This window comes from Vombatus ursinus, unplaced genomic scaffold (genome assembly GCF_900497805.2).
Source record: "Vombatus ursinus unplaced genomic scaffold, bare-nosed wombat genome assembly UNPS02010284.1, whole genome shotgun sequence".
Lineage (NCBI taxonomy): Eukaryota > Metazoa > Chordata > Mammalia > Diprotodontia > Vombatidae > Vombatus > Vombatus ursinus.
The window spans coordinates 13,933,366-13,946,602 of NW_020950062.1; the positions used below are offsets into that span (position 1 = coordinate 13,933,366).

Below are 13,237 nucleotides of genomic sequence, written 5' to 3' on the forward strand. Positions count from 1 at the left end.
TGGTATTGCTGGCTTAAAGAGTACGCACATTTAAATGATGTTTAGAGTCTTATTTACAAACTGACTTCCAGAATGGGTAGATCAATTTGTAGCTCCACCCACAAACAGTGCATTAATGTGCTTGTGTTCTCCCAGATCCTCCAATGTTTGTTATTTTCTGTTTTTGTCAGTTTTATCAGTCTGATAGGTGTGAGATGGATTCTCAGAATTGTTAAATTTCCGTTTCTCTAATTAACAATAATAATAATAAATAACATTTATGTATTGCTTACTATGTGCCAGGCACTGTGCTAATTGATTTATAATTATTATCTCATTTGATCTTCACAATAACCTTGGGAGATAGATACTATTATCATCCCCATTTTTGCAGATGAGGAAACTGAGGCAAACAGAGGTTAAGTGACTTGCCCAGGCTCCCAGAGCTAGTGAGGCCAAATTTGAACTCAGATCTTTTTGTCTCAATACTCTACCCACTGAGTCCACAAATTGCCTTAACTACCTACTGATTAAGAACCTTTTGTCTATTTGTTTGTTTTTATGCCTATTGATAGCATACATTTCTTCTTTAGGAAACTACATGGTCATATCAAAAGGTTGTTCTTTGAATCTATCATAAGAATTAATTATTCCATGTAGAATTAATGAAACAAACATTTTCCAGGCTTCTTACCCATTGTTCCCCTCTGTGTACTCTATGGTCTAGCTATAATGGTCTCCTTGCTGTTCCTCACTTGCAAAATTCCACTTTCCATAAGTATGTGTCTTCCATGCCTGGAATCCACTGCCTCCTTGCATACAACTCTTGTATTTTTTTTTAATGTAACTTAGTCACCACCTTCTATAAGAAGCTTTTCATGAGCAACCTAACTTCCAGTGTCTTCCCTCCCAAAATTGGGCCTGTAGAAAGAGTATTAGACATATAGTCAGGAATATCTGAGATCAAATCCAGCCTCAGACATTTACTAGCTTTGAGAGACTAGGAAAGTCACGTAATCTCTTTCAGTCTCAGTTTTTCCATCCATAAGATGTAGATAATAATAGCACCCAGGGTTGTTGTGATAAAAATATGATATTTATCAAGCACTTATCAAACCTTAAAACCCTCTATTGTTTGTTTATATTGTGTACATGCCATCTTCCCCATTGAATGTTAGCTCTGAAGGAAGGCACTGTTTACTTTCTTTTGTTTTCTTTCTTTCTTCCTTTTTTTTAATGTAGCCTCCCCATTTAGCATAGTACCTGTCATAAAAAGTGGGATCTCAATAATTACTTAATACTTGCTTGACTGATTTGTGCACAGTATCAAGTTGTCCCAGTAACCAGACCATTGATTTGTTGCATGAAAAACATCTGAGTATCTGAACCCCAGAATTGTTTCTATCTGTATAAGCTCTTATACCCCAGCGACTACCTCTGGGCCATAACATTTTTATTCATAAAAGAGGTGATTGTATTAGATGGACTCCAAAATGCCTACCAGGTCTAAATTTCGTAACCCATCTTTGCCCACCACCCATAAGATAGAATGGAACATCTGGCAAGTGTAATGGTTACTTACTGTATGTTGTCACTAAGCTATGAAGATTTTAAAGTAATTGTGGGCCAGGGTATGCCTAAGGGCAAATCAATAAGAACATACCTATGGCCGTTCCGACCTTTCTTCACCTAAATTGTGAAAAGATAATTTAGTATTTCAGGTTGATTTACTTATTTCTATTATATTAACTTGTTGGGAAAAAATAGACTGCCACTTTCTGGGCCTTTCTTTTCCTTTAGCAAATACAATCTCTTTCATTTCCTGGTTGTGTTAAGAGTGTATATAGTATGACAAAAGAGAAAAGAAAATCTGCTGTCAGTTTTTGAAAAATTAATAATCTTTAGTTGACTTGTATTTATTTTATTTCATCATATTCAAATAATAATAAAAATAATAAAATGTTATATTATTCTAGCTATTTGTATGCATGGCCTTATTTCCATCAAATTATATTATATACTAATTTTTTTAAAAAATAGGACAGCATGACTATAAAATTTATGATTTTGAATAATTTCAAACTAGCAGTAGTAGTATTAAATTCAAATGCAATTTTGACTTTTTAAATTCTAGAACCATCATTAAGAATATCTTCTTTTTCTTCCCTTTCCTTTTATTCCCTTTCCTTTTATTCCTTCTTTCTCTTCCTTCCTATATCCCTCCCTTTCTCCCCCTCCCTCCATGTCTGTATACGTATCTCTTTCTTTTTGGTTTTATTTACTTTCAGTACCCTGTGGTGGAATTTTAACTAAGCGCAAAGGGACCATTTTATCTCCTGGCTACCCAGAGCCTTATGACAACAATCTGAATTGTGTGTGGAAGATCACAGTGCCAGAGGGAGCTGGAATTCAAGTAAGAATATATGTGTTTTGTTTTTGTTTTTGTTTTTGTATATGTATGAAACTGATATTTTCAGAGACAATAGCATGAACAGATAGATTATTCATAAGAGTTTTAGCAAGCCATTAACACCTGTCATACCAAGATTTATTAGAAAGTTATTTTTAACCAGAGAGACTAGAAGTCTTGCATGCTATCCATTTTGCTAAAGTATAATTGAATGGAAATTCAGATACACAAGTGGATCGTTTCAAAACAAATAGAGTGATTGCATTTTTACCACTGATTCGACATTGGCTGCGTGAATTGTATTTGTGACTCATAAAATATAACTTTGTCTTTCATAAAAATAACATTTTCCCAATTAAATCATACAATTTTACTTAGAAATTTGAGCTATGATTTATGAGGGAAAAAAGAATCAAGAAACCAATAAATGGTGCTAAAAAGTATCAATTTCAAAATATAATTTTTAACTAAGAAAAAATTTTCTAAGTTATTCTGATTTCTAGTTTTCTTTAGAATTAAGTTCATTACTTAGGAAAAGATGACAGTAAATGGCCTGGAACAAGAGTGAAAAAAATTAAAGATATTTATTTTTATATTTATAACAAATTTAGCAAAGGGGAAAATTCTCTAGATTTTTAGTTCAGTTATAGATAGCAATAATCACCATGTGTTCAAGGACTACAGGTCATTCTTCATTATTCCTCAAGGAATATAATACCTGGCTCACAATTTTCCTAGCCTTTTTAGTGACAGCTAGGTAGTAAAATGGATTTAGCAAGGACTGAAGTCAGGAAGGTTCATCTTTTTGAGTTCAAATGTGGCCTCAAACACTTAGTAAATGTATGACCCTGGGAAAGTCACTTAACCCTGTTTCCCTTAGTTTTCTTATCTGTGAAACGAGCTGGAGAAGGAAATGGCAAACCACTCAAATATCTTTGCCAAAAAATTCCCAAATGCGGTCACAAAGAGTTAGACACATCTGAGAAATTATTGAACAATAAATGTAGGGCCTTAAACATATTCATTAATGTTTCCTCAAATGCTCTAACCTTCTAGTTTATCTACCTCCTCAAATGTTGTGACCAACATCTTCATTCCATCTCAGCTACCCACAGTTTTGGTCACTTTTTAGGTTTTGCCATCATGCATAAGTACTGCCTAAATGATATTGATCTGTAAGATTCTTCTTTCTGATGATAACCTTCTATCCTTCCATCACTCTCTCTTTTCCTCCTCCTAATACTGTTTTTAGTCTGTAGTGAGATCTCTAGTCCTTCCATCCCATCCTGTTCTATTAATTCATCACCCTGTGCTAGCCTCACTCTCTTCTCTTTACAGTTTTCACCATAGTATTTATTAGTTCAACTATGCTCCGTTGTGGGCAGATTGGCATGTGTGCTAGTTGCATGGTATACATGACCATAGACAATGGGATGGACCAGGGCTTTGCCTGGTGTGGTAGCACCGTGTTGCCACAGACTGTGGTCCAGGATCTTGTCCAATATCACAGACTACTGGCATGAGCATACAAGGACTGCTTCTTGTTTCTCTTCTTGGTCTTGTAACTATCTCCTGGAAGAAAGGGAAAGAGAAACTAAGGCATGTAAGAGGTAAAGCATGTAAGTTTCCACAAGTGCTTTGGCCTAGAGGACTAGGAAAGCTCCCAGCATCTTCTGTCAATAAAATTTTCTTCTAGTCCTCTTATAGATAGTAGGTGTTGTGATTCTTTTACTTCTTTATACTTTTCTTCTTGACTGCATTATTGATATATGCCTCAATTTTCTTATGTGTAAAGTTAGAGGGTTATGCTGAGATGAATGCTAAGATACCTTTTGTTACTTCCTATGTTCCCTTGTATCGTTCAGGCTCCACACTTACTTCTGCTCAGTTACATTTCTACTTTGGCCCCCATTAGATTATCACTGTTTTCCTAACACCAGCTGTCATGTCTGGAATGGAGGGAGGGAAAGGAATTTTTTCTGTGAACATTTGCCTAAGGCTATGTGAGTTTTTTATATAGTTGCCATTATCCGTCAATTTTTTTTACAGGTATGATTGAATTTTTAAAAAGCCGTGTGTGTATACATTCACATTCACATTCACACACATGTGTGTACTTTCATCAGAAAGATTATATCAGCAAATATAATCTCAAAGAGTGGAATAGATGTTATTATATATATTTTGGCAGATGGCTATTGTGAAAATATTTTTAGATGAAAGGCAGATCAGTAACGATCAGTCTTCCTTTGAAAAGTATTAAAGGTAGAGGCAGAAATACACAATGAAATAAAGGAGTTGTAAAACAAAGAAGATAGCAATTAAAGCATATTATAAGAAATTACTGGATGAAGTAGCTACTCCCCAGTGTAAAAATACCCAATTTGGAATATTTGGTTAGCCTCTTATTTGTAAGATAAGGCAGCCAAGTGATTTAGTGGATAAAACACTGGACCTGGCATCAGGAAGCCATAGTTTCAAATCCACCCTCAAACATTTCCAAGCTGTGTGGCCCTAGTGAGAAGTCACTTAACCTTTTTCTTCCTCAGTTTCTTCAACTTTGAAATGGAGATGATAATAATAACACCTATTTCACAGGATTTTTATAAGGATAAAATGAGATAATATTAGTAAAGTGCTTTGCAAATCTTGAAGTTGTCTTTAAATACTAGCTGTTATTACTATCATGGGGCTACAGACTAGTAAAATATAAAAAAACACTGAATTTGTAGTGAGAGGGACTGAGTTTGAATTAATTAAATTCAGTCCAATGCAGTAGTGGTGACTTTGCACAGCACTCCCTCACTTAAATTCAATTCACTTGCAAGTCATGACATCATCTTCCTGATGTCATGGTCCTCTGAGAACAAAGGACAAATAACAAATAAATGAACAATCTGCAGTTGTTATTGCCTCGATTATAAGAATGAGGTAACTGAGACTCAGAGAAAAGGCTTGTCTGTGGTCATATGATTGGTAAATGTCACAGGCAGAAAACAAATTCTTTCTCTTGCATGTCATAATATATATTTGAATACTTAGATAGATCTGTGATCTTATCAATGTGGATGCTCCCTCCAATTGGAAATTGAGGGGATGTACATCAGTTTGGGAGTAGCTAAACAAGTTGTGGTATATGATTATAATGGAATACTATTGTTCTGTGAGAAATTACAAACAGGGGGCAGCTAGATGGTGCAGTGGATTATAGAGCACTGGCCCTGGATTCAGGAAGACCTGAGTTCAAATCTGGCCTCAGACACATAACACTTACAAGCTGTGTGACCCTGGGCAAGTCACTTAACCCCATTGCCTAGCCAAAAAAAAAAAAAAAAAAAACTGACAAAAAGAAAGAAAGAAAGAAAAGAAAATTGTGTAGCCATTTCAATAATTCCAAATCACTAATTGCCACCAAAAAAAAAAAGGAAAGAAATTACAAGCGGGATGATGTCAGAAAAAAAAAAAAAAACAACAAACTGGAAAGACTTATGTGAATTGATGCAAAGTGAAGTGAGCACAACCAGGAGAATATTGTACACAGGTATCAAGAATATTGTGTGATGATGAATTGTGAATGACTTAGCTGTTCTCAGTAATACAGTGATCCAAGACAATTCTAAAGGACTCATGATGAAAAATGCTATTTACCTCCAGAGAATGGAACTCATGAAGGCTGAATACAGACTAAAGATTACATTTTTCATTTTCTTTATTTTTTTTCTGTTTGTTTTTTGGCCTGTGTTTTCTTTTACAACAGGATTAATATCATTTCGCGTGGAAATACATTTTGCATGACTGCACATGTATAACCTATTACAAATTGCTTACTATTTCAGGGAGGGAGGGGAAGGAGAAAGGGAGAAAATTTGGAACTCAAAATAAAAAAAAATCTTAAAAATTGTACTTAAATGTGATTGGGAAAAAATTTAAAAATTATTAAAAGAAAGTTTAAAAAAGTTAACAGTAGACCAATTTGGTGACATTACAAGATTATTTGTGTTTTAAGCCTCTTATAAATAAATATGACTTTCTTTAAGCAATAACATTCAAGAAACATTTTTAAAATATTCGTTTTTTGTTTTTCTGTTTTGTTTATTAATTTTGTCTCATATTGATTTTTAATAACTTTCATTCCACATAAAACTATTTTTGTTCAGTTATAGATTAATTGCAATTTTGTGGATTATCCCATGAGTTCACTATTTATAATATTATTTGTGTAATTTTTTTTAGTTCCAAAGAATTACCACAGGAATGTACTTTTAAAATATAATACATTTGTAAGCTAGTAATCAGATTTCCTAATTTTTGAAACTGCTGAAGTGCTTTTGAAGTTAGCTTTATTTTAGAATCTATACAATTGATATTCTAAAATGTATAACTTGATTTCCGTGTACTCTTTAAGAGAATCAATTTATTTTCATGTCCTCAAATTGTAAATGTTAGCAAGTTTAGTCCATTTGAAGGGAATAATTTAAGCATGATTTTTGCAATTCAAATTTTCCTTTTTTTTTAATAGGTGAGTGAACATACCAACCATGAATCCTTCGTTGTTGATATTTGACATTTTTTTTAAAATTTTAGTAAATCTAAGAAAGAAGTAGAGTTGAAATTACCATCAACCTCAGGCTATTGTTCTAGTTGTAGGAGTGAGGAACCTGTAGCTTATTGAGATTTTTTAATATTTGGACTTTTAAAATTTGCATATTGACAAGCATGCCATCTCTAAATTATTCCAAGTCATTGATAAAGATGTCTTTTCTCTGCCTAATTTTATATTAATTGGAACCAATATTATGTTATATATTTTAAAAAGATAAGTTTATTTATTTATAATCTGTTTCTCCCATTGTTACCACTAATTCAGCAACAATAATTAAAAAAAAAACACTCATCTTAAAAATGCATAGTCCAGTAAAACGTTTGCCACATTTCTCGAGCGCAAAAATGTGTGTCTCTCTCTCTGCATTTTAGGTTAATCACCTCTATGGAAGAAGTGAGTAGCGTGTTTCATCTTTAATATTCTAGATTCATGGTTTATCATTGCATTGATAAAAGTTATGAAGTCTTTCAAAGTTGTTTTTTCTCTCCAATGTTGTAAATATTCTACTCACTCCACTCTACAATAGGTCATAGAGGTCTTTCAGTTTCCTCTGAAATTGTCGGTTTCTTATTTCTTATTATAATAATATTCCATTTCATTCATATACCATAATTTTTTTTAGCCATTCGCAATAGGAAGACACACTTTTAGTATCATATGGCTACCACAAAATTGCCAAAGACAAGAACAAATCTTTGGAACATTTCACTAGAGACCTTCCTAAAAATTAACATTAACCAACTTTAGATACAATTATTCAACCAATTCCCAATACTCATAATTCTAGTATAATCTAGCAAAAAAAAAAAGATCCCCCTTCTTCCCTTCCCCCTCTTATCCATAAGAATAGAGAGAAATTGTCATATAATTTCCTAAAATCCAACTTATATCATTTCTTTTACATGCCCCGATCTACCATAATCATGTATGTTAGTTTTTATCAATCACTGTTTCTCTTTCCAAGAACTGATATCAAACTATTCACAAACTATTCTGATTAATAATGGGTTCTAAAATTTTCCAGATATAAAGGTCAAATTTACTGATCTATAATTTATAGAGTCCATTCTCTTCTTTTCTTTGAAAATTTGGACCACACTGAACTAGTCCTAAGGCACTTCTCTTTTCCAGGGTTTTATAAAGATCACAGATAGTTTATCAGCAGTCTTTGTGGTAAAAGTGCTGTTTAGCCTTAGAAAATTTGAGTAATTTGATCAGAGGATCAAATAAGGGATAAAACAAAAGTCAGTAGAAATTCTTGAATTAAATCTTTCCACTTTCTACCTCATGCAGAAACTGCCTTCTTCTACTTTGGCAAAATGGGCTCAACAATACAGGACTATTCCACATGTCTAAACTGACAGATTAATTGACATAGTAATAATGGAAAGAGTGAGGGACTTGGAATAAGCAGGCCAGAGTTCAAATAGTGAATCTTAATGCTAATTATTCATTGACCATGAGCAAGCCTTTCAATTTCTGAGCTCTTTTTATAGAACAAAACAAAACAAACAAACAAAAACAAGTACACAAAAAAATGAAAACAAACAAAAAAAACCCTCATTTGCACTACATAAAGAGAATTTCTTATTATTCTTAGGGGGAAGGGAAGAAACCTTGATTACTAAATGCCAGACAACATAATAAGCACTTTGTTTTGTTTTTTACAAATATTATGTCATGAGATCCTCACAACAATCCTGTGAGGCAGCTGCTATTATTCTCTCCATTTTACTGTTGAGAAAACTGAAGCAACATGAAATTAAGTGACTTGCCTAGGGTCACACTGTTTGTAAATGTCTAAGGCGGCATTTGAACTGAAGCCTTCCTGACTCTAAACCCAGTACTTTATACTCTAATCTACAAGCTGCTTTCTATTTAGCACTTATATGGCACTTTATGTTTTAAAAAACATTATTTGAGCAATAGATGTTTGTTGTAGTGAATTGCAAAACCTTTTGAAGTAGATAGTGTGCCTGATTTTATGCCCATTTTACAGATGAGAATCAAACTCTTAGGAAGTAGATTTACTCACCCAAATTAACAGAGCTAGTAAGTAATAGTTAGGAGTCAAATCCAGGTCTTCTGAGTACAAAACCAGTGTTCTTTGGATTCCCCCATAATGCATCTGTGGTCAGTTGATATAACATTACGTATTAAAAACAATTCTTGGATAGCATATTGAAAAGAATACTATGTCAGAATTTTGAGAAGCAAGTTTCTTCCCAAATCTTTATTTCAAACCTCCTATACATTATTCCCTTTGCTCTAGTTCCCAGGAAGCCTTTCTCCTCAACAAAGCCGATGTCTCCGTTAGTGTTCATGTGCTATTTCTTCCCATTTCAATCATCATGTATCTCTCTTATCTTCAATTTTTCTTTTTTACTGTTGGCTTCAGACATGCTCAGATCTTCCCCATCATTTAAAAACAAAACAGACAAACAAAAAAATGAAACAATTTTACTAGAAACTATATCCAAGTTCACCAACCATCTCTTAATTTCCAAATCCACTCAACTATTCTTATTTTCATCTCTCTTAGCCTTTCTGCAGCATTTGATATTTTTAATTACCTCTTCTCCTGAAAACTCTGTCTTCCATGGATTTTTGCAACATTACTCTCTTCTAATTTTCCTCCTCCCTGACCACTTATTCTTAGTTGTTTTTTTTCTTTATTTTCTTTATTTTTTTAGGCAATTGGGGTTAAGTGACTTGCCCAGGGTCACACAGCTAGTAAGTGTCAAGTGTTTGGTCTGAGGCCGGATTTGAACTCAGGTCCTCCTGACTTCAGGGTTGGTGGTCTATCCACTGCACCTACCTGCCCCCTTTTTTTATTTCTTTCATACTAGATCATCATGTATAATTCATCCCATGAATGGGTTTAACTAAGGGCTCTATCCTTGAATTTCTTCCCTTTTCTCTCTATATTGGTTCACTTGGGATCTCACTAATTCACATTGTTTCAGTCAATAGCTGTTTGCAAATGACTCCAAAATCTGCATATACCAGCTTTCATCTTTTTTTCCTGAGTTCCCACTCCTTATTACCAACTGCCTGCTGGATAGCTCTACTTAGATGTCCTATAGATATTTAAAATTCATGATGTCCAAAACATAAGTCATTATCTTACCCCTTTCTTCACCTATCTTTCTTCCTTGTTTCACTCTTAGCTTTAAGGACCTCATCTTGTTTGGTTTGCAATATCAGAATCATTTTTGACTCTTCACTGTCATTCACACCACATGTCAGATCAATTGCCAAATCTTTTTGATTCTTTCTCCATGTGTCTGGTATCTGTCCCTTCTCTCTATTCACAAGTTATTACCCTGTCTTCTGGAATGTTGTACTTGTCTCCAAATTGGCCTTCTTGCCCCGAGTCCCTCCCTTCTTAAATCTGTCATCCTCATAGTGGACAAATTGATATTTTTAAGGTACAAAACTGACCATGTAACTCTCCCACACTAAGAGATTCAGGGGTCCCTTATAATCTCTGGAATAAAATGCAAACTTTTCTAAACAGAAAAGATCTTTGAAGCCCATCACAGTATGTCTCCAGCGTATCCTTTCAGACTTATTTCATATTACTTCCTCTTATTCACTCTGGATTCCAGTCCAATTGGCCTACTTGCTGTTCTCCATACGCAGCAGTGTTTTGCATATATACAACTATTTATTGAATGAATAACTGCTATTGAAAGAGACCAGATGGATGTCATTTTTTTCTTATTACCTGGCACCCAAGAGATGCCAGCAAGTAATGAAGAAGAGGAGGAGTGCAAATGAATAGGAAAGAGTGAGAAGAGGAGGAAGGAGCAAATTGTTTTAAGAGATGATGGCTATGTTGGAAATACACAGATTTAGCTCTTCCTCCTCCCTGTAAAATGGCCACTGGGACTACTGCCAGTTCAGTAGGAAGGGCATCTGTTGCCATGTGGCATTCACCGCTGGCAAACAGGCACCTGCATTTGTGTGGGTGAATCAATAATTGTGAAGTAATTTGGAACTCAAAAATGCTGAGTGAATGCAAGTGTCATATTTATTCAATGACCAGTGATAGTGTTTACATTTATAGAAGACTTGTGGACAAATACAAACAAATATAAAAAATCTGAATTCAAGGCTACAGGATCTGTATTAATTGGTAGAAAGGAGGATGATGATATGGACAACTGTTAAGGTCTTGTGTCACACCATATTGTGACCAGTAATTTGAGTTGAAAATAACACACAGCTATTTTCTGAAATCTAATGGGTAAGAAGTGAAATGATTATACACACAGCACAGCCAACATTTATACAGAGACTTCTTAATGTTAACATCTTTCTTCATAGTGATTTTCTGATTGACTTAAAAAATATATATATTTATATACAGGTGTATTAAATGATGACAGATATGATTAAGTGGAGACAAATACTGGTGTATAACTCCCTGTCATTTCTCAGGTGCAAGTTATTAGTTTTGCTACAGAACATAACTGGGATTCTCTGGACTTTTATGACGGTGGTGACAACAATGCTCCAAGACTTGGAAGTTATTCAGGTAAATTAAAGTGGCAGAATATAAATGCAACTCATGTAAATCTGAATATCTTGGTAGGACTGATCACCTCCCCTTCCCTCTTCATCTACCTGTCCTTCCCCTTCTCCCCATTCCTCTTTCTCTTTTAATTTCTGCCTATAAAATAAATAGCGGCTAATGAAGTCCTTAAGTGAAATTTTAGTTTGGTCTCACCTCAGATCTTGTTTCACATAAACTAATAAACACATGATAACTTGAATTTAATTTTATAGTTACTTCTTCTAATAATGTTTAAGGAAGTCAGAGAGTTTTAACAGTCATTACTGTAGTTCTTTCCTTTAAACTGATAAGTGATCTTCCAAAAGTTTTCATCTTTCATTAAGTTGATTTTCATTCAAATTTGGTTCTCAGTCATTCAAAATAATGTGAAAGGTAGAAGATATCTTCAAAATCCACAGGTAATTTTGAAGTCTCATTTCTTACCATTAGCTTTACCCTTCTCTCCCATGTTGCCTCTCTCTCTGCTTTTACTTATTCTCTAGATAAAAAGCTGAAATGATCTAAAGATTAGCTCCATCCTCTAGTGGAGATGTTGAAACACAACAAATTGACAGGGTGGAAAAAAAAAAGGAAGAAGACTTAAATAATCTAAAAATCTCAATAGTCGTCTTCTGAATAATTGAAATTTGCCCCAACTGTATTTTGTTATGGAGTATGTAGATCTAGCCATTGTATGATAATCTCATCTGCCATTTAATTTCAGGAACTACGATCCCACACCTTCTGAACAGTACATCTAACAATTTGTACCTAAACTTTCAGTCAGATATCAGCGTATCAGCAGCTGGATTTCATCTTGAATACACAGGTAAAATAAATGTTCCTATGTTTTAAAATCTTAAAAGTCTTTGTTACATTAATGATTCATATTAACATGACCAATTAAGCATCACTAACAAAATACTTGAGATAACATTTAACCTGTGTACTCTAGGATTATGACGTGCCCTTGTGTTTTAATTTATAAAAACTCCTGTATTCCAATTGATTTTCATATAGTTTGCTTATGCCGTGACATTTTAGAGCTATTCCAGATCAAGAGTTAATTGTTTTAAATATTGAGATGCAAATTTAAAAAAAAATTATCATCCTTGTTTCAGCTTATAAACTAGACACACATGACTATACAATATTATATGTGTAATATATATATATTTAATATAAAATCTATTTAAAATCTATCTGATACACAATAGAATATAGGTAGAGAGGAACATAGCATAATAAAAAGTCTGAGGAAGAAAAGATAATTTCTGGTTGAGAGAATCAGTAAAAGCTTCCTTGAGTAGGTAGCTTTTTTTTTTTTTTGGTGTTAAGTGACCAGAGTCACACAGGTAGTAAGTGTCTGAGGATGGATTTGAACTCAGGTCCTCCTAATTCTAGGGCTGTTGCTCTGTGCACTGTGCCACCTAGCTGTCTCTAACAGGTAGCTTTTGAGATGAGATTTGACAAATTGGCAGGACCTCAGAAAACAAAGATGGGGGAAGACTTTCTTGATTTGGGAAGTAGATGTGAGCGAAGGGACAATGGTGAGAAAGTGTTAGGACTACAGAAGAGTCAGTGTGATGTGTGGAAAAAGTTCTGTGCTGAGTATCTGGACTTAAATCTTAATTATCACACTTACTGACTGTGTGACCATAGGTCACTTAACTCTTCTGAGCCT

The 13,237-nt window shown here is 34.0% G+C and overlaps 1 protein-coding gene across 3 annotated transcripts in view; it reads left to right on the forward strand.

The window, feature by feature from the left end:
• The window catches only part of CSMD3 (CUB and Sushi multiple domains 3), a 1,542,511-nt gene that overhangs the window by 1,342,571 nt on the left and 186,703 nt on the right, over positions 1-13,237 (forward strand). For all 3 annotated transcript variants that reach the window (XM_027854053.1, XM_027854054.1, XM_027854055.1), the window contains 3 exons: positions 2,268-2,392; positions 11,439-11,535; positions 12,278-12,382. In XM_027854053.1, coding sequence (XP_027709854.1) covers positions 2,268-2,392; positions 11,439-11,535; positions 12,278-12,382 — 327 coding nt within the window. The remainder of the gene's footprint in view (positions 1-2,267; positions 2,393-11,438; positions 11,536-12,277; positions 12,383-13,237) is intronic.